The 24,515-nt window shown below is 40.3% G+C and overlaps 1 protein-coding gene across 16 annotated transcripts in view; it reads left to right on the plus strand.

The window, feature by feature from the left end:
• NRG1 (neuregulin 1) overlaps positions 1-24,515 on the plus strand; it is an 811,186-nt gene that overhangs the window by 763,681 nt on the left and 22,990 nt on the right. For 10 of the 16 annotated variants that reach the window (XM_053292172.1, XM_053292178.1, XM_053292180.1 and 7 more), the window contains 3 exons: positions 9,409-9,538; positions 19,072-19,130; positions 24,141-24,164. In XM_053292172.1, the coding sequence (XP_053148147.1) occupies positions 9,409-9,538; positions 19,072-19,130; positions 24,141-24,164 (213 nt within the window). Of the gene's footprint in view, positions 1-9,408; positions 9,539-18,430; positions 18,499-19,071; positions 19,131-24,140; positions 24,165-24,515 lie in introns of all 16 variants that reach the window. The other 6 variants (XM_053292175.1, XM_053292177.1, XM_053292183.1 and 3 more) reach the window with 2 other exon arrangements.

The following is a 24,515-nucleotide window of genomic DNA, read 5'->3' on the forward strand; positions in this document are numbered from 1 at the left end:
ACAGACACTTAGGGAAACAATCACTTCTGCACCGGTGCAGTGTCACAAATCAGGGCTTTAAATAGACATTACAGAGACATAACCCTGGCATTGCAAGCAGGTAAGCCAGTGGAAATTAGTATGATCAGAGTGCTAGTGTGTGTGAAATGCAGCTTGGTTTTGTCAGTTTTAATGCAGTGTCAAATTCCATGCAGTCGCTTATCTTTTTAAACATTAAGACATTAAGATTATGTGAATTTTCAAGCTTTGCCTGTGATTATTGTATATGTATATATATATTGTATATAGCTTATTTGATTTCAGATTCAGAGTGGCTTGGCATATGCAGTTGCCACCACATCTTTTATTCACTCTTTGTTTTTGCCACAGAGTTTGCATATTTGTTTTTCATAAGGTAGATTCATTAGATGTTCTCTACATTTAACCATTGCATATAGGTTTTTGCAACATTTTCTAGCCAAATATGTATGCATTCAAAGATAAAAATGCTTCCAAATAAGCATGCATAAGATCAGTCTGTGCTATTTTTGCCTCTCTATACATATGTTGGTGTCTAGAAAAAGTTGCAAGCACCTATATACTTTAGAGATGAAAATGGGGTCACTAGTGTTGAAGGGGCTTACTCCCAAATTATCACACATTATGGTCTTCAGGAAAATAATTAAGATTGTTATATTTTAGTAATTATATGATTATTTTAAATGCCACGTCCTCTGTACATTGCTTTTATGGCTGTTTTGGTTTTTTAAACTCCATTGAATTCAGTGGCACTTGTATCTCAGTTACCATGCATAGAGTTGGATTGCATGGCTCTTAAAAAATATAAACCTAGTGATATTTGCTATTTCTGGAAATGTTCCATGCCAGAAAACCTTATTACAAGCTAGGTTTCAGAACTTCCTCATCTATCTTACAGTAAAGTAGAGCACCTTTTCTTGTTTCTCATATTTAGATGTGAGTAAAGTAAAGTGTGCCATTGAGTCAGTGTTGACTCCTGGTGAACACAGAACCCTGTCTTTGTCTTTGGTAGGAGGGGTTTACCATTGCCATATCCCGCATAGTATGAGATGATGCCTTTCAGCATCTTCCTATATCGCTGTTGCCCAATATTGGTGTTTTCGATAGTGTGGGAAACATAACAGTGGGGATTCGAACCGGCAACCTCTGGCTTGGTAGTCAAGTCATTTCCCCGCTGCGCCATTAGGTGACTTTAGATGTGAGTACATCCCATATTATTTGTATCTACCAAAAATTAGTCAAACTTTGTTAAAAATGAAAACAGTCTCTACCCTGTTATCTCTTCCCAATCTCAAAAGTCAACACAGCCCAATGGTTTCTAGTCATGCTGCCTGCACTATAAATTATCCCCTCTGGCCTCCTCTGCAAGCTTAGATGCTATGCAGAGCCGGCCATAGCACTACTGCCAACTGGGTCAGTCTGTCAGAGAAGGCAATCTGGCACACTGAACTGGAGCATTTGTCTTTTGTATTTCCTTTCTTTTCCGCTTGGACTCTGAAGGGAAATCAGTCCTGACTTTGAGTCATGTTCTGCAGCAAGACATGTTAAATTGTTTGAACAAGTTTACATATCCTTACTCCTTCCTGAAGTGTCTATCTTCTGCTCCCAGTGGTTTCCTGTTTTCCTTAAGAGTTGAACATAATCTTTTTTAAAAGTTGTATAATAAGTTAATAGTTTAATAAAACTTCAGACATGCTTTCTGAATTTAAAAGTCCTTTGCCTTGGGAGCAAGAAGCAGAAAGCTGGGCTCCTTATGCAGCTTTCCACTATGGGTTTTGAGTACTTGGACCAAGATGTCTCTGACTACTTGTGACATATCAAGGCCTACTGCCATTTCTTGTTAGGCATGTCTAAGTGTTTCCATTTCTGGAGCCGTGTTGTTTGGAAAAACATCTTTCCTTCTTAAAATCTAAATGTTTAATCCTAACAAAAATATGGAAAGAGCTTGAAAACTAGAAGGCAGTTTTTAAAATATAATGGTAGTCAGGAATTGTAGGACCTATTTCTCTCTCACACTTACACACCCCATAACACAAATTGCTTTTGAAACTTACTTTGGTTACAGAAGTTGTTTGCCATGACATATGAGGGGTCTGATATTCAAGATATGTATCTATAATCCCTCTGGGCACATCACTTTAGATTGTGGTATCATGGGTGCCTCTTAGATGGTTTCCCCGTGATAGCAGCTTTCACTCTCGATTATGCACAATGCAGGAGCACTTATGTAGCTCTTTTTAAAATCAATTTGTAAATACCAGAAAGGCTACTCTCTCCTGATGTAGCAATGCCCTGCTACACTGGGAAACCTTGTGGGATCTTCCCCCTGTTGTTCATAGCAGGCAAAAGTGAGCATGATCCTGCAGGGATATCCCCTTGCAACAAGAATACATCCCTCAGTCCCCTTATTGGACAAGAAAGCAATGGCATTTTCCATCCGACAAAGTCTAAAATGTGGTTGGGATTTGCTTTGACAAATCATCTGGATAAATCAGCAGATAGCTACAGTATGATTTTTGCTGAGTAGATTACAGTTAATGGGATAAATTGCACTGTGTACTGGCTCATGGTATGGGAGTTATTTCTATGAGCAGTTTTGAGCAAGCATGCATCACACATCCACGATGTTGTCTGGATCATGACATCAGACTGTAATGTCAGGGAGTCCTGGGCTGGGTTCCCCCAAGGAAGCTCCCTTGAGGCCTGTGCTCCCTGGGGCAGCATCCCTGGAATCTGAACCCACTACATATTGGCCTTCCCAACCACAACACTCCCCAATGTCTGCACACCAGTGCTGACAATAAACTCAGCAGAAGGAGGTAAAGCAGGGGAAGAGTGCCAGAATCCAGACGGCTGCCTCTTTAAAGCTTCCTCTCTCCAGGCAGGAAGGCAGAGCCCAGGAGAAATAGTCTGGGCTTAGTATATAAGGGCTCAGTCAGTTTGTTCCCTTGGACCACTCCAAGGTCCTATGGAGTGACCTTGCTTTGCCCTATCTTTACATTGCCTTGCTTTGCCTAGTCGGCAACCAGGACAGGACATCCAGATGTTGAGTGACAGCTAACATCCCAGTCACTAAAGGCAAGGTATTCAAAATCAGTTAATATTTATATCATTAAATCAGTAGGGGGAGGGGTATCTATCTGTCATTTATAGTTATTCCTTTTATTTCCTTCTAATCTCTCTGAACATTTAGAAGTGACAGTGAAGTCATGCCTCAGAATTCTATACAACTGTGAGCGAAACATAGTTGAATGATAAATTGTTTAGTCACAATTTATTGTAATGTTCGATGGATGGATTTGTGATCACTTAGATAGCAATCACCACAGGGGAACTGGGTCATTTGACAGGATGGGTTCCTCAACCACTGTGACTTCAGCAGGACAAATGGTTAAGGCTTTGCAAAAGCATTGAGACCCCAAAGCTCTTTATGTATTGAATTCCCTCCGGCAGCCCAGTCCCCACTCCACGCGTGCACGCATGCAGCAATTGCAAAAGTCATCATATAATGAAGAAAAAGAATGATAGATTCAGGTAACGGGGAAATGATGGGTTTTGCACATTTTGAAAAAGTGACATTGGAAGAGTCAATAGAGTGTAGCCCAAACTATTGCATGAGAATTCTTTAGAAGCCCCATATGGGCTTTAGAAACTCTATATGGATTTTTCCATACAGTAATTACAAAATATATCCTACAGTGGGGAAAACCAGTCTTGTAAATTCATCCTGTATGGGAAAATGTAGGGAGCAGGAGGCATATAGATGTATCATGGTTTCAGAGTACAATATACCTTTCTCCTCTTCTTGCTGCTTCTGTCCATTTCTACCTATCTTTCTTGCAGTGGAGTAACAGCTACACATCTGCTGACAGCAGTACTTATTCACAGAAACCTGTGATACAGTGAGTTCTTTCTTCCCCCAGTCATCTTTTTTCACAAAAGGAGACAAGGATGTCTACTTACAATTCAGCAAAAGTGTCTTGTTCATGACCCATAAGCTCTGAAGCTGGCACTTTATTTTTCCTTCATTGAGCAGTGACATTGTACCTGTCACCTTGTGCGTCTGACAGTGTATCTGCTTGAAGTTACACCTGACATCGGCAGAAACTCTACTGAAATACGTGCAAGTAACTCTTGTACTTCAGTTCACACAGATCAAAAGTAGCCCAGGGAACAATGGGACTCTTTTGAAGACTTCTCTCTTTCTAGCAGACATTCAAAAGGGAATTCTAAGTACTAACTCTGTAGTAGGGACTTCTTTTTAAAAAAAAAAAAAGGAAGAATTGCATGTATTATGCATTTTCATGTCTGCAGGCATTAAAAAGGCTGACAGCATCCCAGGTAAGTTAAAAATTTACCCTGTTTTTTTGTAGTGGATAATTGATGAGGAATTATTAAATAGATTTTATTTTGGGAAATTATTTTGATTCTGTTAAATTAGAACAATTAAAAATGTGGTCTGAATTAAAAGCTTTTCTTTGTAATTTCCTTTGGGGTATACATATCTTTTGGGGACTGACCAGCTGCCGAAACGTGTGACTTTCAAAACTACAGAAACAGAAGTTCAGAGCAGAACCAAAATATGTATTTGGTGTATGTGACAAAACATGTTATTGTGGGACCAAAAAAGAATCTGTGGATTCAAAAGTTTGTGACTTTTTGAAACAAGTTAGCTATTCCGTGTTTGTTCTCTGAGTCCAAACATTGTTACAAACATGCTGAAGTTTGTTCTGGGCACAAATTCCCTTCTTTCAGGAAGAGAATAATAGCCCTTCTGCTTTGTGCAGTAGTACCTAAGAATGTTCGCCCAAAATCAAGCTCCATAGTCTCCATAATCGTCCATAGGGAGACGATTTTGATCTGCCTGTTCTGGATGGGGTCACACTTTCCCAGAAGGAACAGGTACGCAGTCTGGGGGTGCTTCTGGATCCAAGTGTCTCCCTGGTGTCCCAGGTTGAGGCAGTGGCCAGAGATGCCTTCTATCGGCTTCGGCTAATACTCCAGCTGCGTCCGTTTCTTGAGATAGATGACCTCAAAACAGTGGTACATCTGCTGGTAACCTCCAGACTGGATTACTACAATGCGCTCTATGTGGGGCTGCCCTTGTACGTAGTCCGGAAACTACAGTTGGTTGAGAATGCGGCAGCCTGGCTGGTCTCTGGGGCATCTAGGAGAGACCATATTACTCCTGTATTGAAGGAGTTATACTGGCTGCCGATATGTTTCCGGGCAAAATACAAGGTGTTGGTCATAACCTATAAAGCCCTAAACAGCTTGGGCCCTGGGTATTTAAGAGAACGTCTTCTTCGTCATGAACCCCACCGCCCATTGAGATCATCAGGAGAGGTCTGTCTGCATTTGCCACCAGCTCCTCTGGTGGCTACTCAGGGACAGGCCTTCTCCTTTGCTACCCCGAGGCTTTGGAATGCTCTTCCTAGTGAAATAAGAGCCTCCCCATCTTGACAATTTTTTAAAATTCTTTAAAGACACATCTGTTCACCCAGGCTTTTAACTGATACTGTTTTGATTGTTTTTAATGTTGTTTTAGAATATTGTTTTAAAAGTTTTAAATTGTGTTTTAAATTTCTTGTTTTTGTTTTTAATTAATGTTTTAATGTTTTATCTTGTTGTGAACCACCCAGACATGTAAGTTTTGGTTGGTATAAAAATATGTTAAATAAATAAATAAATAAATAAATAAATAAATAAATAAATAAATAGTATTCACTCAGCCTTTATTTAGAGTGAGTAAAGAATGTTCATGATCGCCATTACTGTTGGCTTCAGTACTGTATTGCTTTATTGCTTTAACAATACTTCTTTTTTGACCAGTTGAAGACAGACTAATTAATAATATCAAAAGAATTAACATTAAGAGGATGAATAGAAACATAGCTGGCATAGATATGATGGTGCATTCATATAATCAAGTCTCTGTAGGGTGATTCCTGTTTCATTAGCTGTGGTAAGCCATGTTACTTGTATTTCATGATATGAGATAAATTGCAGTCAAGAGTTTCAGAATTAATCAAATAACTTATCAAAATTATTCTGAACTGCACAGTTTTCAACTTTAAAATGACTGTCATACTTAAGAATTATAGTCAGGGCTCTCTCAAAGTTATTTCAAATTAAATTGATTTCTTCTTGCAAAAAATATAATTAAGATGTGTAAAAATGGGAAACATTGATTTGCCCTAATCCTGCAAAATGTTTAGTACATCAAGATGCAATCTTGTGGGTGCTTTGCAGAGGAGGTGGGCTTCCTCAATCTCAGTTCCTGTGGCTTGCTAAAGAACTTCTTTCTCTATCACGACATGTTTATCATCTGCTTTGTAGTCATTCTCACACCCCAGTCTTCTTTTTGTCTCCCCCAGTGGGAATCCTGTAGAGAGTTGGGGGGGGGGGGAGTCAGAAGGGAAAAGGAGGGAAAGGAGAAGGAGAAAATATGGATTTGCTTCTGAATGAAGCCTTAGTCAAACCAGCATAATATTTCTTCGTGTTTATAAGGGAAGCAGCTAAAACAATAGCTTGTTGAGAGTTCTGAGAATTCACTGGTAGAAGTCCTTTCTTAGCCCACATCCCAGAACAGCAGTTCCCAGAGTTCCCTGCAAAGAAAGAATTACTGTTAAGCTAGTTGGCCTGTGGTCTACATTTGTAGAGTTCTGTTTGTATTAGCTAAGAGTTAATTGTTACTGTGAAACTTCAGGGTGATCAGTTTTGATCTTGCAGCAGCTGGGAGAACAAGTGCAAAGCAAGATGGCCACAGCAATTATAGATAGCTTTAAGCTTGACTCTTCTACAACCATCCTTGTAATTCAATTTAAAGCATTCCATTAGCCTTTGTGGTGGTAATAAGCTTTGTCTGCTCTGCAGGAGCTCAGGCAAACAATATTGCTTTTCTTTTTGAATTAATGCATTCGCTTTCTGACCTGCAGGACGTCTCCAGAGTAATAGTCTGCTTTCAGGAGGAAGCATTTTAGAAGGTTAAAGTGGAAGGGGTTGGAGATGGGATTCAGATGTGATCCTAGAATGGCATATGACTCCCCTGAGTACATATGCAATAAATATTTCTACATGCTCACACTTCTTAATACGGTTTGTAGATTATTAAAAATTATGGCTCAGTGAAAAATTATATATATAAAAAATAAACTAATTTAGTTTCAAACCACAATACCATAACTACATTTCTTCCACATGTTAAATCTAAGATGTGGAATCCTAGAGAGAATTATGTATTTCACTAAATATATCTTCTTACCACCTGTGAAACTTTGTGTATATATAAGGTCAACATATATGGGTTACCAAGGCCATTTTATTAAATAAAGCTGGGGAAATCACCAGAAATTAGCAGCCCCATTGTCTCTTTTTTAAAAAACTTGATCTATCCCTTTCTACAAAAGAAGATACAAAGGAAGAAGCCTTGCAACGTACCATTTAAAATGGAAGTTTGAGCTGTGCTCTGTACAGTCAATTTATACTCTTACAGATCTGTATAGCTGCATACACTTCATTTACATCTGTTTAGAATTACTTTGATTAAACTGTGTGTGTGTGTGTGTGTGTGTGTGTGTGTGTGTGTGTGTGTGTGTGTGTGTGTTAAAAGAATATAATGCATCCTTGCTATCTGATACATTGCAGATATAGCTGAACTAAAGGAAGTCTGCAATCATAAACACACTTACCAGGGAGTAAGCCCCACTGAACAGAGTGAGGCTTACTTCTAAGTAAATATGCATAAGATTTTACTGCACAATGTGCTCCTCTCTTCTTAATCCAATCTTCACACTGCACTTTTGAAACTAACATAGAATTAAGAGCAGTATAAATAATTATCTCTCTTAATTTAAAATATTTTAATGGCTCACTTACTTGAGGAATGTTTCTACAAATGTTCACAGAGAACACTTTTGGATGTCTAAGGCTGCAGTTCTAAACACACTTGCTAGGGAGCAAGACCACTGGACACAATGGAACTTATTTCTTCATAGGTGTGCCACAGGAGTCTACTGTAGATTGCCCAAGCAAGTTTACCTTGCACTCGGGCTCACTGAACATGCTGGCCCTTGAAGATTTTTTTAAAGTGGTTGAAGGCTTAACACCATGCTTCCATACTTCACTTTAAATTAAATGAATCTTGCAATCCTCTGCAGTTCGTCTGCAATAAAGTAATCTAAGGTTGCCTTAAATTACCTTTTAAAGGCAGCAGCCCCATATGTTCCCTACTCATGGGAGAAGATTGACTAAAGATAAAATAGAGAGCAGATAGACTGGGAGGTCCCCTTGTTACATCCTTCTGTACCCCTCTGTATTTTCATGTGAAGCTAGAATTATGCTCACTGCCCACCAGCAAGTCCAGAACTGGTGAGCAGTACAGTAGGCAGGGATTTACCACCTCTGGCCAAAGGTGGAAACTGCAGGAAGGACAGCCACACTACTACTCAAGAAAGCCTCTTTCCATTAGGCCAGAATGGATCAGGTGATACTCCCAACCCCTAAAAAATGTTTTAAGACCAAGCTTGTTCACTGGTTTGAGCAACTAGGGACCTGAGGAGAAATAACAGCAGCATCTTTGAAAAATTAACCTCAGGATGGTCCTAGCCATAGAAAGGGTGGGGCTCTGATTTTTAACAGCCAAAGAGGCCTGCAAGTGAGAACTACCAAACCATCACACAGCTTCCCTCGCAAGCATTTTTCTCCTATGCTGACTCCCAATACTGGAAGGGACTTCAGCTGGCAGAAAGACTTGTAGAAGAAGAGCTGTGGAGAGGTAGCAGTAGGTATGAAGAAGTTCAGCCCTTCACAGAACCATGTGCCCCTCTTGCAGTAAAAATCTTACCACATCATTCCCTCTTACCATGGAATTGAGGCAGTTCCATATTCATCAACGCATAGAACTGCCAATGTTGAGAGTAGTCGTGCTGTCATGTGACTAATCACAAGGAGACCTGCTTTTATTGGCTACAGACGCCTTTGGACCACCCTCAATTGCACAGCAGTGAAGATCTGACACCTTTGCAGTGTGCATATGTGAGTGGATATAGGAAGGTGCTGAAAGGCATCATCTCATACTGCGTGGGGGGAGACAATGGTAAATCCCTCCTGTATTCTACCAAGAAATCCACATGGCTCTGTGGTTGCCAGGAGTCAACACTGACTCGACGGCACAACCTTTCCTATATATGAGATGAGCTTATAAGGTACATCCCAAAATATTCTAGGCAGAATTATTGCTGGGTTGTGTGTTTTTTTCTTTTTGTGATGAAGAAGCCAGATGTTTATCACTGAATATTTCACCCAAATATTTCCTTGTGTGATGCTGTTATGCAGAAAAGCGTACAAACATACTAAAATTTCTCCCATTATTCCCTTTGTTTCTTCTAGCCACATCTACATCTACTACTGGGACAAGTCATCTCACAAGATGTGATGTCAATAAAAAAGGTTACTGTGTAAATGGAGGCGAGTGCTTTATGGTCAAAGATCTGCCAAACCCTCCAAGATATTTGTGCAGGTAAGAAACCTTTCCAATTACTTCAATGAAGTTGCAGAATTCACTGTCAAACATTCTCCTGTTTTTACCAAAAAAACCTGTTTAACTTTAAGAATTTGTCCTACAAATTGATAATGGAACAGATGCATTTTTTAACCTCCAAGAAATGTATCATAGTCTAGCTCTCCCCTCCCATCTTGTTCAATTATTTACTGAAGTAAACCTAGATCTTTACCTGACTTCTCGTCACAGGATTGGCTTGGAAACAGTGAAGTGAATTATTAGGAGTGATACCTGTATAACAGGTACTGAATGCAATTGCTGTTAAAAGGCAGAACCTATTTAATAAAGCTAGGAGTGCAACATATAAAATCAGTATTTTGACAGCATACAATAATTGTTTATTTAGCTCTATAATGCACATCTAATTTTATAGGTATAATATAGTAGGACTGTTTTTCATGTAACATTTAAAAGAGCATACTGCCACTTGTGAGTCACTCCTATGTCTGCAAAGACATGTAAATATCTTGTTTGTTTGCAACAATTAAGTGGGTTTATAACATTTTGCTAGAAACAAAATGTGATGGATACTTCCATCAGACGCAAAAAATGTAACTCCTATTTTAAAAGTACATTTATTTATTTTTTATTTATTTGAATAGGAGGGGGCTGTTGCCCATGTCCTCATTGTGAGCTTTCTCATTATGTGCTTCCCCAAAATGAGGGCAAAAGTGTCCTTGTGAGTTTCCCAGACTCAACTGGCTGCCCACTATTAGAATGGAAACAAAAAGCTTGATCTGATGCAACAGGACTGTTCTTGTGTTAAAAAGCCTCCAGATTTTCAGCAGCTTCATTGTTGGTATAATTAGTTGTATTTAATAAAATATATTTAATAAATATATTTATGTACATTAGAGAGCGAGAAGAGCAGGAAGCTCTGTCATCATATGATATTGAATCTCTATATCTTTTAATCGCTGAGATATTTCACCTAATAGAACAAAGTGCATCTACAGGCACTTCCAATGTTATTTCCAGATGTTGATCCTCACAACAATGGCAGCAAAACCAAAAGCATAACAGCAAATTCTTCAAATAGGAGGTGTTGCCCATTGCAAAACATAAGCACTATCATGATTATTCTAAAATAAGACCCTGCTTCCCCAGTTTTTAGTAACATTAACTCTTTTGTAGTACATAAATCTGGAAAAGTATTCAAGAGCATTTTCAATATACAAAAGCCTGAGAAATTAACACATCTAAAAGGTTTCTTATGAGGACTCAAAGAAAAGTGCATATATGTATGTAAGCATGGCAAAAGAGTATTCTAGAGCCATCAACTTAATAGAACCTACATATGCCTTAACAAAGGGGGTAGGTAAATTTGGGGGGAAAGTGTGATGTGCCAATGATGTATTGGTAAACAAAAAAAAGTGCATTACTGGACCAGTACACCGTTCATAACAACAAAGGAAAGTAGAAAGAAACTACAGTTCCCAGATTAAGCACAGGTGAAGTCTGACCAGAGCAAGAAACCAGTTCTATACAAGATGCAACTACAGTGGTCCCTCTGCTTACGAAATTAATCCGTTCCGAATGCACATTTGTAAGTCGAAAAGTTCGTAAGTCGAAAAGCGGTTTCCCATAGGAATGCATTGGGAACGGATTAATGCGTTCCGGAGCCTAGAAAAAAGACCCAGACCCCCAGTAAGGCTTGCAAACTGCACAGGAACATTTCTTTTCAAGAATAAACAGGCAGTAAACAGGCAGGCAAGTCAAGGAAACCGCATGTAAAATTCGTAAGTCGAGGAAACCCCATCTAAAAATTTGTAAGTCGAAAAAACCGCATCTAAAACCGGATCTAAAACTGCCGTTTGTAACTCGAAAAATACTTATGTCGAGTAGTTCGTAAGTCGAGGGACCACTGTACATCAATTTCTCATGAAAATAAGACATTTTCATGCCTTTGCAAATATGCGTTTGTCTTGCAGAAGTCTTCACGTTTCTTTAAAATGAAACCTGAGGATCAGCTCCCCAAACACATACAAACCATCTAGAACCAATCAAAATTTCTGCATGTATTCAAATGAAATGGCTTACTTATATACAAAAAAGTAATTGAATGGAAATCAGTGACACCAAACTACATTTTGGGTTTTTTCTATGATACCACATGTTCTGTTGGGGTCAGGATGGTGGTGGAAGTAGATTAAATTATTGCCAAAAATGTAATCCTTAGATTGTCATCTCAGCTTTGATCTATAGGTGTCAGCATTTCATGGCCACTTTTGCTCTTGCAGGCAAAACCAGGCTGTAGCATAGCAGTTCTGACTGAGTGGCTGGTGGAACCAGACAGATCTTTTGAGTAATATGGACCTTGAATATGCAATGTGAACAGAATGTTTCACAAACTCCTTGACATCAGTGGGACAATTCCCATTGATTTTAACTGATTGCAATTTCACCCTTTCACTATTACTAGCATAAATTTGTTTATGCAAGTAAATTAGCTATTGCATTGATGAAATAAGAACCTTACCAGTTATTCAATCTAGATCTGTTGCCACATGGGTCAATTTCTGTTGCCTTGAGGACTAATTTTGTCAACTTTCTCTGCCATAATTCATATGGTATTCTGCATCTAAAACAACTTCTTTCATGCATTTTTTGAAGTACTTATGCCACAATAAGCCACATGCTATAATTCCAGAGAAGTAGCTGTGTTGTGTGTTGCAGCAAAAACAATGAGTTCTGTGTAGCACTTTAAAGGCCAATACATTTATTGTGTCAGAAGTTTTCAAGTTATCAAAAATCACCCCTTCCTCAGTGTGCCAGTGCAGATAGTCTGGAAGCACTGTGGTTCTGATCCTCTTGCTGAACCAACACTTCCTTAGAATGTCAATCTGCACTCCAGAAGTGCTGTGTTAGAGCAGAAACATGTTGCTGACCCTCAGTGATGTGTTTCCACTCTTACACACTGCTTTTGGAGCACTAGCAGCTTTCATAAGCATTAACACTCGCACAAAAGCAGTACTGCAAGAGGACTGGAGGCATTTTGTAAGGCTACAGTGTGTGAGGCTGCTGCTGAATCAACACAGACTGTATTAAAATGTGCACTTCATGAGTCAGGATGTCAGCCATTATTTGAAAGCAATATTTGCAGTAAAGATGCTTAGTTTCTTCTATCCAACTTGCTTGAAATAAACTTAGATTTCTAATGCACTTCAAAACTGGGTTCATATCTAGGTTTATTTCATGTTGATTGGAATAAACAAGATAAGTCAGTTCAGACAATTGCTCTTAATTTCTTTCTAACCGAAATTGGAAGAAGAATTCCTGAGAGCTTCTTGCAGGAGGAGTTGGGGGAGCACGCTCTTCCAAGGGTGTCATGTAAAATTGGGCTTTAATTGTGGCCCTTTGTGATGTCTGACCCAGACCAGAGGAGAGGAGAGCTGGTCTTGTGGTAGCAAGCATGACTTGTCCCCTTAGCTAAGCAGGGTCTGCCCTGGTTGCATATGAATGGGAGACTTGAAGTGTGAGCACTGTAAGATATTCCCCTTAGGGGATAGAGCCACTCTGGGAAGAGCAGAAGGTTTCAAGTTCCCTCCCTGCCTTCTCCAAGATAGGGCTGAGAGAGATTCCTGCCTGCAACCTTGGAGAAGCCACTGCCAGTCTGTGAAGACAATACTGAGCTAGATAGACCCAATGGTCTGACTCAGTATATGGCAGCTTCCTATGTTCCTACCACTCATTGTCACCTGAGAAACATTGTAGTTTCGAGTGTTCACAAACTAGGCCTGTGGCAAAATATGTTATTCAAAGCCCATAACAGCTTTATGCTATGATTTTGATTACAGACAATTAATGCAGCACTGTAAATTGTTTAGACATGTAGGCCACAGTCAAACACAGAGTTCAGCATGAATATGCCCATTGAATTCAATGGCTCTTAAGCTCACTGAACTTTGTGCTGGATTTTGCCATGGTATATTTCAAGTGGCATCTCATCACTGAACAAGGTCGCAAAAGAATTAAACTGTTTACACATTTAAAGATTTGATGTATGCATGCTATTAAGCCATGATGGGATATATGGGAGAAGATGATACATTAATCATCCAAACTTTTATTACTGTATAAATATATGTCCCAACACTCATGAACTGGCAACATCATATTCATTAATCCAAACCACAAATAAATTATATCACTTATATACAACTATATAGAACTTTGGGTCCTATATGTTTTCAGTTGCTCCCTTTGCTGAAAAAGGATTATATATTACTCTTGTTGAGGAAGTGGTATGTTGTCAATTATAAACTCTGCTGGGATTAATGGAAAGACAAAAGAACAGAACTACTTCAAGAATTTCATAAGCAATGTAGCACAAGGAGTTTCTTGCTTATGACCCAAATCAAGCTACCTTTGCGGTGCCCTGAAGATGCTTTTACACAGAGGTTCCCAACCTGTGATCCTCCAGATGTTGCTGAACTACAACTCTCATCATCCCCAACCACAATAAATTGTAGCTGGGGATGATGGGGGTTTTAGTTCAACAACATCTGGAGGACCACAGTTGGAAACTCGTGCTCTAAAATATTTATTTATTATTTATTTGTTTAATATATCTTTATACCGCCCAAAACTTACATCTCTGGGCAGGTTACAACAAAGCAAAATAAATGACAACAGAAAAGGTTAAAACATTAGTTTTTTAAAAATGACAACAGAAGAGTTAAAACATTAGTTAAAACAAATAAATGACAACAGAAAAAGTTAAAACATTGCAACAATTTAAAATTTTAAAACAATGTTAAAATTATTAAAACAATATTTAATTAAAAGCCTGGGTGAGCAGATTCATCTTTAAAGACTTTTTTAAAGTTGCCAGAGATGGGGAGGCTCTTATTTCAGCAGGGAGTGCGTTCCCAAGCTTCAGGAACGCATTCCAAAGTTTCTGGAGCATGTTCCAAAGCTTCTGAACGAGCCAGTGGCAACTGCAGACGGACCTCTCCTGATTATCTCAATGGGCGGTGGGTTCATGACAAAGAAGACGTTCTCTTAAATACCCAGGGCCCAAGCCATTTATGGCTTTATAGATTATAACCAGCACCTTGTATTTTACCCAAAAACATTTTGGCAGCCAGTGTAGCTCTTGCAATACGGGAGTAACATGATCTCCAAGAAGACCCGGAGACCAAACTGGCTGCCACATTCTGGACCAACTGTAGTTTTGGACTACATACAAGGGCAGCCCCACATAGAGTGCATTGCAGTAATCCAGTCTGGAGGTTACCAGCATATGTACCACTGTTCTGAGGTCATTTATCTCAAGAAATGGACAAAGCTGGCATATCAGCCGAAGCTGATAGAAGGCACTTCTGGCCACTGCCTCAACCTGGGACGCTAGGGAGAGGCTTTGATCCAGAAGCTCCCCCAGACTGCATACCTATTCCTTCCGCGGAATAGGGATGTGCCTGGTCCGTAGCAGTCCGGACCGGCACCGAAGGGAGGCCTTTCTTTAAGGACGGGGAGGGCTTACTTACCCCTCCCGCCTCTTTGTCCCCTCCAGCGCCCGTATTTTACTGAGTAATTGGGGCGCTGGAAACCAGCCGCCCCCGCCCCCCCCCCCACGAGCAGATTAGGGCCAAAGCTACTACTGCCGCCATCGCCCGCCCTCCCAGCCGCCCGCCCAAGTCCTCACCAGATGTTGTTTTAAAAAAAGAGAGGAGCTCGCGAACAGCGCTCCTCTCTCTGCAAAGTCCCGGACGCTACTGAGGCTTTGCCTCCGGCGGAACTCCCAGGCGTCCTTTGTGGCACGCGCGCAAAGCCTCAGTAGCGTCCGGGACTTTGCAGAGAGAGGAGCTCTGTTCGCGAGCTCCTCTCTTTTTTTAAAACAACATCTGGTGAGGACTTGGGCGGGCGGCTGGGAGGGAGGGAGGGAGGGAGGGAGGGCGGGCGGGCTTCTGGGAGGGAGGGCAGGCGGGCGACGGCAGCAGTAGTAGCTTTGGCCCTAATGTGCTCGCGGGGGGGCGGGGGCAGCTGGTTTCCAGCGCCCCAATTACTCGGTAAAATACGGGCGCTGGAGGGGGCAAAGAGGCGGGAGGGGTAAGTAAGCCCTCCCCGCCCTTAAAGAAAGGCCCCCCACCCGGACCCGGACCAGCCAGGTCCGAACCGGTCCGGACAGTTCGGAGGCCTTTAGAATGGCCTCCGGACCGGTTCGGACACACCCCTACCGGGGAAGTGTGACCCCATCCAGAACAAAGCAGATCAAACTCATTTCTCAAGTTTCAACCCTGCACAATGAGTACCTCCATCTTATCTGGGTTCAGTCTCAGTTTGTTATCCCTCTTCCAGCCCATCACCACCTACAGGCAGGCATTTAGGGAAATTATGCTCTCTTCCGATGATGTTGACATGGAGAAATAGATTTGGGTGTCATCAGCATACTGATAGCACCCTGCACCAAATCTGATGATCTCTCCCAGCAGTTTCATGTAGATATTAAACAACACTGGAGACAATATGGACCCCTGAGGGGCACCATACAAAAGATCAGATTTTAGAGAACAACTGTCTCCAAGAGAGACCATCTGGAACCTGCCCATGCGATAGGAGCAGAAGCACAGCAAAGCAGTGCCTCCCACTCCCAACCCCCTCATACGCTCCAGAAGGATACTGTGGTTCATAGTATCGAAAGCCACCAAGAGGTCCAAAAGGACCAAAAGAGTCACACTTCCTCTGTCTATTCCTAATTGGAGACCATCCATCAGGCTGACCAAGGCAGTCTCCACCCCATAGCCCATGTGAAAGCATGTCTGAAACGGATGTAGATAATCAGTTTCCTCCAGGACTGTCTGGAGCTGGGAGGCCACCACCCTCTCAATTACCTTACCCAGCCACGGAAGGTTGGAGACAGGCCTGTAGTTGCTCAACTCTGAGGGATCCAAGGTAGGCTTCTTCAGAAATGGTCTAATAATTGCCTTCTTAACACAAGGAGGCATCCTGCCTTCCCTCAGAGAGACAGAGAGGCATATGGGGACAGAGCTGGCTTTTTCATTGTTGGAGTGTCAAGCATATATTTGTCTCTTTCTCGGTTTGTTTCAAGTCATCAAATCATTGCTTTTTATTTCTCCGTAGGTTCAGATGTGTGTGTGTATATATATACACCACCTGATATATACCTCTCTAGGCAGTGTACACAAAATAAAAAGCTATTGAAACACTTTCACAGAATTAAAAAAAAAATAGAAACAATCCACAGAGTAAAACAATTATACAGTTTAATGTTAATTTTAATTAAAAGTCTAAAAAAACCCCAGTCTTAAGGGTCTTTTTAAAAACAATCAGAGATGGGGAAGCTCTTATATTCACAAGGAATGCATTTCAAAGCCCCGGGACAGTCACAAAGACAAGCATGTGGCAACCATACCCACATCTCCTCAGATTATCTTAATAGGTGGCAGGGTTCAGGACCAAGAAGGCACTCTCTTAAGTACCCTGGACGTAAGCTGTTCAGGGCTTTATAGGTAATGACCAGCACTTTGTTTTTCACTAGGAAACATATAGGCAGCCAGCGCAATTCTTTCAGAATCAGTGTTATATGGTCCCTTTGTGTTGTCCCAGAGACCAGCCTGGCTGCCGCATTCTGTACCATTTGTAGTTTACACAGAGGTTCCCTTGGTAATTTTGGAGCTTGGCCCTAAAGGTCTTTGGAGGCCCCCCCTCCCCTGCAAATTAAGCATCATCGTGCTCGGCCAGGCAACCACACCACCCGGGACAGACTAAAGAGGATTTGGGGGGCCCCAAGTAATGTGGAGGCCCTGGACTTTGGCCCTGGAGTCCAGGAGTAAGAGCGCCTCTGAGTTTATGGACTATGTACAAAGGGAGCCCCACGTAGAGTGCATTTACAGTAGTCAGGCCTGGAGGTTGCCAACATACATACTACTGTTTTAAGGTCATTTACCTCCAGAAATCGGCATAGCTGACATATAAACTGAAGCTAGTAAAAGGCGCTCTTGGCCACTGCCTCAACCTGAGAAATCGGAGAGAGTTTTAGATCCAAGAGAACTCCCAAGCTACATGCCTAATTTTTCAAAGGTAGTGTAACCCCATCAAGAACAGGCGGAGCTAAACCATCTCTTGGGTTTTGACCCCCCACAATCAGTACCTCGGTCTTATTTGGATTCAACTTCAGTTTGTTATCCCTCATCCAGCCCATTTCCATCTCCAGGCAGGCATTTAGGGATGTTATGTCATTTCCTGATAAAGTTGACATGAAGAAATAGATTTGGGTGTCATCAGCATATTGATAAAACTCTGCACCAAACTTCCTGATGATCTCTCCCAGCAGTTTCATATAGATGTCAAAGAATATTGGAGATAGTATGGAGCCTTGTAGAACTCCATAAAATAATTCTCACTTTGCAGAGCAGCAGTCTCCAAGTCATGCCATATGTAATCTACCCGAGAGATAGGAACAGAACCACTGTAGAACAGTGTTCACATTAGTGAACACTCAAAACACTTAAAAACAAATATAAAATGTGAACTTTCATATGAGCGCAAATGACTTGACAGAAAAGAAGTGAATTATATTTTAAATGACCCTACAATGTGAATATTTCCTGAAATAGAACATTAATTTGTTCTCAGGTGCTCATGGCAAAGTGAAAATGTGCCCAGAGAGGTATACTAATTAGTTTCATGATGATACCATCCATTCTGACTGTAGGTGGTAGTGTTTTAACGGTGCAGAAAGTCAATTTTAAAGCTATGCAAAAAAGGACTTTACTTTGTTGTCCATCTTCATTCATTTTCTCTCTCTCCAAGAGGAAGCAGAGTAGTATTCTCTCTGTGCATTGGTACTGCTGCTTTTCAATTGCTGATCACATTTTTGCCCTCTAGGTGTCTACCTGGATTCTCTGGAGCAAGATGTACTGCTGTTGAGCCAATGAAAATCCAATACCCAGAAAGTATGTTTTAAAATAATATGAAATCTGCTTTCTTCCCCAACTACAGCAATCAAAATCAGCGTTACTTGGTGTTTTCACCCTTCAGTTCAAACTGGGTTTCTTTCATTCTGTCTTTAACTTGGTACTATAAACTTTAACCAGTACAGCATAACATCAGCGTACTATTTTTTTCTCCACATTGCTGTGATTCTTCCTCTCTTAAAGCTAAATGCTTTCTTATGTAGGTAAGTGTCTTCTGAAGCATTACCCTAAAAAGAAAGCTGGCTGATGTCACCACTGTACTGATTTTATTCTGTCACTGCTGTATGAATGTCAGAAATGAAATATTGTCATTTGGCGTGCCGTACCTCTGTGTTTCCTAAAGTACACCTCCATCCAAATCACTTTTGGCATTTGTAAATTAACATCTTTCTCAGCACCTTGAGCTTTGTTGGCAATGAGAAACTGAGATCCAGTTTCTGAAGATGAACTCACCAAGTCTAGGCCACTCACTCTAAAGGAGCCTCTAGCTTAGCGTGTATTCACCGCTTCTCTTTTTCTCTCTCTTCTCCATCTTTTTGTTTTTACTCTCAGGTGCCCAAATGAATTTACTGGCGATCGCTGTCAAAACTACGTAATGGCCAGCTTCTACAGTACGTCCACTTCCTTTCTGTCTCTGCCTGGATAGGAGCATGCTCAGTTGGTGCTGCTTTCTTATTGCTGCATCTCTCTTCTGATTTTTATCTGTAACTAAATGCATTACAGTGAGCCTCTGCCTGTTTGCATGGAAATTGTAACACAAGCTATTTCAAGTATTCAGCTAGACTGGTTGGCAAGCTTAGGCAAGTTCTAAAAGTTAATGTCCATTCAAGATAATAGTTAACATTTAGCAGCTTCAATATGAAGATAAACCTACATTATGTAATAAAAAGTATCATTACACAAATTCAGACAAACAGTGATGTCATAAATTGGGTTTGAATGGTAATTTACATGATCACCTTTTAGCAATCATGACAAATAAATCCCTGGAGGAGTGGGAAGGATGCATGCTGATATACACAGACAGACCCAGATTCAAATTCCCAATCAACCATGAAGTTCACTGGGGCGCTTTCCAGACTAGCTGCTGGAACAGCAGCAAAATGTCTCTGTTTGGGCAAGTCGCATTGAAAATGTAAACAGTAGGGGGAGCAGTCTCGCAGCAACTAACAACCCCCAAAACCCGCAACTTTTTCACACTGGATATACAACGTTCTAGCTCTACATCGCAGCGATTAAATTCGAGACAAGGCATTTGCAATGTGAACGGCACCCTGCTGTCCACGTAGGAACTGCGGTGTCAAAACACAGGAAGTGTGGAAGCACATTTCCGAGATACGACGTGACCCCATTGCATGGGCTAATCTGGAAAGCACCTGGGTGACATTGGGCCAGTCCTCTCAGCCCAACATACCATATAGGATTGTTGTGAGGTTAAATGCAGGAGGAACCATGTATGCTGCCCTGAGTTGCTTAGGAGGAGGGCAGGATAAAAAATGTAACTATAGTCCTTTAAAAATCTTCACACCATTTAGTACAAATGCAGGAGCTCTCTGCGTATTCCAGAACTGGGGTATAACTGACTTGAAATAAATGAGGTTTACTCTCTCTACTTTACATTAGGGTGTTTTTCTACTCTTTGTCTTCATTAGGATAACATTTTGGCTGGGATCTGAAGGGCTACTTTAGGTGTGTCCAAGTACTTGGGCATGCACAGTAGAATTTTGGGGAACAGTGCACATATTTTCCATCATGCTTTCTTGATACATTACTGGCATCCAGGTGTTCTATAACTGATGACCAGTGGGATACAAATTTTTTTTCTAATGATTCTTTCACCTTCAATGAAAGATTTTAGCTTACATCATACAAACTCAATTTCATTTCCATTCGTACATTGCATCCATTGGACATTTAGGTTATCTTCCATATCTATGAACAACAACTCTACATGCATAATTTAGCACAACTATTTGAAGTGTTACCTTTCTAAATCCCCAGTATTCTGCTGGGGTGGGGAGGCTAGGCTTTACAGTGCCCAAATGTTTATCCAAAGTGCTGTATTACTCATTTGCATAGAGCATTATATCCTTTACATTTCAGCTGTCAGGTGTGTTTTGTTTTCACTTTTGCGAAACAGTCCTACCGTAAAATGCATCTGGGTATTTCCAAATCCCCTAAGTACCCAATCTGGGTACCTCCAAAACTACTGTCAAGATAAGGGACCACACAGGGCAAAAAGCCACAAACAATAACAAAAATCCCCTGTGGCATATAATATGAAAAAGGATTTTTATTTGGATTAGGATTTTTATTTGGAGTTTATATATATTGCCATTACCCTTTTCAGTGTTGTAACCATTTTTAATTTGGTTTTTGTTTATGCAGTAAATGTCCTTGTTCATACTATATGGTGTATGCTATTTTCAGGGGCAACTAATTTCCCAATATTGGGTACATGTGTACAACTTTGTACCCTACGGATGCACAGATTCTGGTAGTATTCTTCAGACACTTACTTTTTTGTCTGACACAGGGGATTTTTGTTGTTGTTTGTGACTTCCAAAACTACACCTATATTTCAGCTCTAGGAGTGTAGCTATAATTGCGTATGGGTTTCAAGAACCTGCCCGCCCTGCTCCACCCCTCCCTATTTTCTTCATTTTCTTCCTCACTCCAAGGGGCCACCAGGGAGAGGGGTGAACATGGCCCCCCTCATGCCCCTATTCAGCTTCCTCAACTTTTGAAGGGTTTGAAGAAGGCAAAACAGTAATCCAAGTGTATAGGACATTTGGAAAATATCATTTTAAAAGCCCCCTGAGTTGCCATGAACTGCAAAGGGCAGAAGCTAGAGGCAGTATTAATCCACAGTGATTGAGCAGATATGCAGTCCCTAGCTCTACTCTTTAATTCAAACCACAGGAATTCAAATATCGATATTAAGCAGAGACAAGTTATGCTAGCTATTCTGTCCTAATGGCCCACTTCGAGTGGACTGAGCCTGGTTCTGAGAACAGATCATTGGTATATTATTTTGGTGGCATGGAAGAAGGGTTCTATCAGGAACAGCCAAGCATGAATCCCCACATCCATCAATAGATAGCCAGCAAAACTACCACTTTGTTGACTTTTACTTCATTCAGGTTTGCATACTTTGGGAATGAGAGAGTGAGGAGTGCTTGTTTCATAAAGAGAAAATAGAAGGTATCACTTTGCTACAAGTGTCTTAAAAATTACATTTCATCCAAAGTCAGACTTTATTGCATTACTCTAAATGTAAACCAATATGGTAGCTACTATACCAATTTTTGCTAGTTTTAGTTATAGATTAAATTCTTTTATCAACCTGAAAATGCATCTAGAATTAAAGATACACGTGCAATTCATCCCCTTATAGGCATTTCTGCCCCCACAGAGGGATTTGCACAGTTCCCTCCACCTGGTATGCACACATTCATACATATGCACTGATCGGAATGAAGCAACATAACTCTACTGAATCTATGCTGATCCCTCCATGCATAGCAACTTGTACAAAATAGGGATTCTGTGGTGTTTAAAATAATGTTTTCTTGCTGAGAAAATTATAAAATATAACAGAAATGGATTAAACTGGAGTAGATACACAACAATAATGACTTTATAAATGCTTAGATGCATAGGGCTTTCTCAAATCAAGAAAATGCTACAATTAATATCAAATATCAATTAGTGGTATTTGTATGAATGATGCATGTTTCCTTTGCATGATTTTTTTCATTAAGGATTATGCACCAGAATATAGTTTTGTTCAAGCAGCAATCACCCATTGCATTATTTCAAATAGAAGTTGTCTGGAATGAGAGAATTTTACTAGAATTAAATTACATCTAGGCTGTCTATCTTGCTTGAAAACTAGCATAAACACAGTCATATATATGCATGAGCATGTCACTAACTATACTGAAGACTTAACCAAGCTTTCTGTGTAACTAATATATATTGTTAGTGGTGGTCATGTAGGCATGTAATACTGGCTCATTAGGGAGACAGTCTATCTATGGATTTGTTTAACCCTTAAAATGTTACTGATTGTGATGGGGAAGATTGTGCACTCCCAGCAATGCGTGCATAATATTTGAATACACGAGAATATGAAGATTAGCCACACATAAACACACACACCCCTCTCTCTCTAGGGTTCCAAAACGTAGTAAAATAAATTTTGATCATCTTTAAACTCAAAGTTTCAAAAACTTTTTTTAAAGTGTAGAATAGGATTCAGCAACTGCTTCCCACAGGTAAATGCAGCCACTACATTGTGATATAGGAAACAAGGAGTAAAATATAATATTGTAAGCAAACCTTGAAGTTACTGAAAAGTTAGGGGTGGTATAATATGTGTATACTACTCAAACACCCATCATCTCAGACTATATCAGGTGCTGAAAAAGAATTCCATAGGATGTATATGAATTAACACTATTAGTACTATTCCTTAGCTGTTAAAATTGCTACAACGCTTGCTTCCTTTATTATTTCAAGCAATATGGTCAAAGTATGGCAAGCACTAGTGAAAGGAAGTGAAGCACTCCTACATTCACCTTGTGTAATTTGGCCCTAAATTTTATTTTTCTGCTTTTAACCACCATGTAAGTTAAGTAAAGTGTGCCATCAAGTCAATTTCAACTCCTGGCACCCAGAGAGTCCTGTGGTTTTATTTGGTAGAATACAGGAGGGATTTACCATTGCCTCCTCCTGTGCAGTATGTGATGATGCCTTTCAGCATCTTCCTGTATCGCTGCTGCCCGATATAATACCTTCGGGGATTTGAATCGGCAACCTTCTGCTTGTTAGTCAAGCATTTCCCTCTGTTCCACTTAAGGTGTGCAACCACCATATACTACAGGGTTTTTTTTCCTGATCTCCCACTTAGTAATAGAAAGAAAGGGAAGACAAAAAGAGTTGTACTTCCAGTGCATTTCAGTGGAATTGCTGTGTTCTGCACTGCATTGCCAGCAATCCCTCTGTAATTAGTAGTTTGTAAACCGCCCAGAGCTGTTGGATTGGACAGTGCAGAAATGTAATAAATAAATATAAATAATTAGGCAGCTCAAAAATTTCCTTACCATAACTGCAATTTGCATGTAGCAGCCTGAAGAAAGGCAGTTTGGTACAGCTCCCCAAACATAAACATGTTATTCTAGAAACAATACTTTTGAGGCCTGCCAAAGGTTATAGGGATGAACAACTTTCACATATTCATATTTTTGAATTCATATCTTGGGCAGATGGTACAATTTCAGTTTCAACAGACAGCCTAACAACATGCTATATCAGCAATATCTTTAAGGGTTAACATATATTGGTGCATTCACCATATTCTTCTGGATTATATTCAGTAAACAGATGCCAGCATATATTTGCTTTAAACCATTGTTTCCCAAATGGATATACAAGACTGCCAAAGCTTACATGAGCCCTGCTACATTAACCTTATGCCATTTGACCTGTCTTGGTGCACAAAAACTGAATAGGTATAATATCCATGTGTAATTTGGGGGTTTTCGGTATACTGTATTACTCTTTTCTGAAACTATTTCCTTTTTCTTTCTTTTTATGTCAACTTTCTGCATTGGCAGAGCATCTTGGGATTGAATTTATGGGTATGGACCAACAATTCCTTTTAGCTTGCAGATTTTAGACCCTGAAAGATTGAAAACCTTTTTATTTTCCCCCTTTTCAATTCCTAACCAACTTCCTTATGCTTTAGAAGGGATCATACAGCTATAACTGTCAGCTTCCTATCAGTGCTTAACTCAGCATTCATAAATATATGGTTGTTGTAAAGGACTGGTTTCTGTTAGTCTGGCACTTTTTTAACATTTGCTTTTGTTGCATTCTAGTATTGTGCTGGGTCTTGGAAGCAGCTACTAAATTTCCAAGAGACCTTCTACAGAAGAGCAGGATTATAGAACCCCTATTTAGGAACTAGAGAAACTTGTATAGGTACAGGT

The sequence above is a fragment of the Hemicordylus capensis genome, chromosome 2 (assembly GCF_027244095.1).
Source record: "Hemicordylus capensis ecotype Gifberg chromosome 2, rHemCap1.1.pri, whole genome shotgun sequence".
Classification (NCBI taxonomy): Eukaryota; Metazoa; Chordata; class Lepidosauria; order Squamata; family Cordylidae; genus Hemicordylus; species Hemicordylus capensis.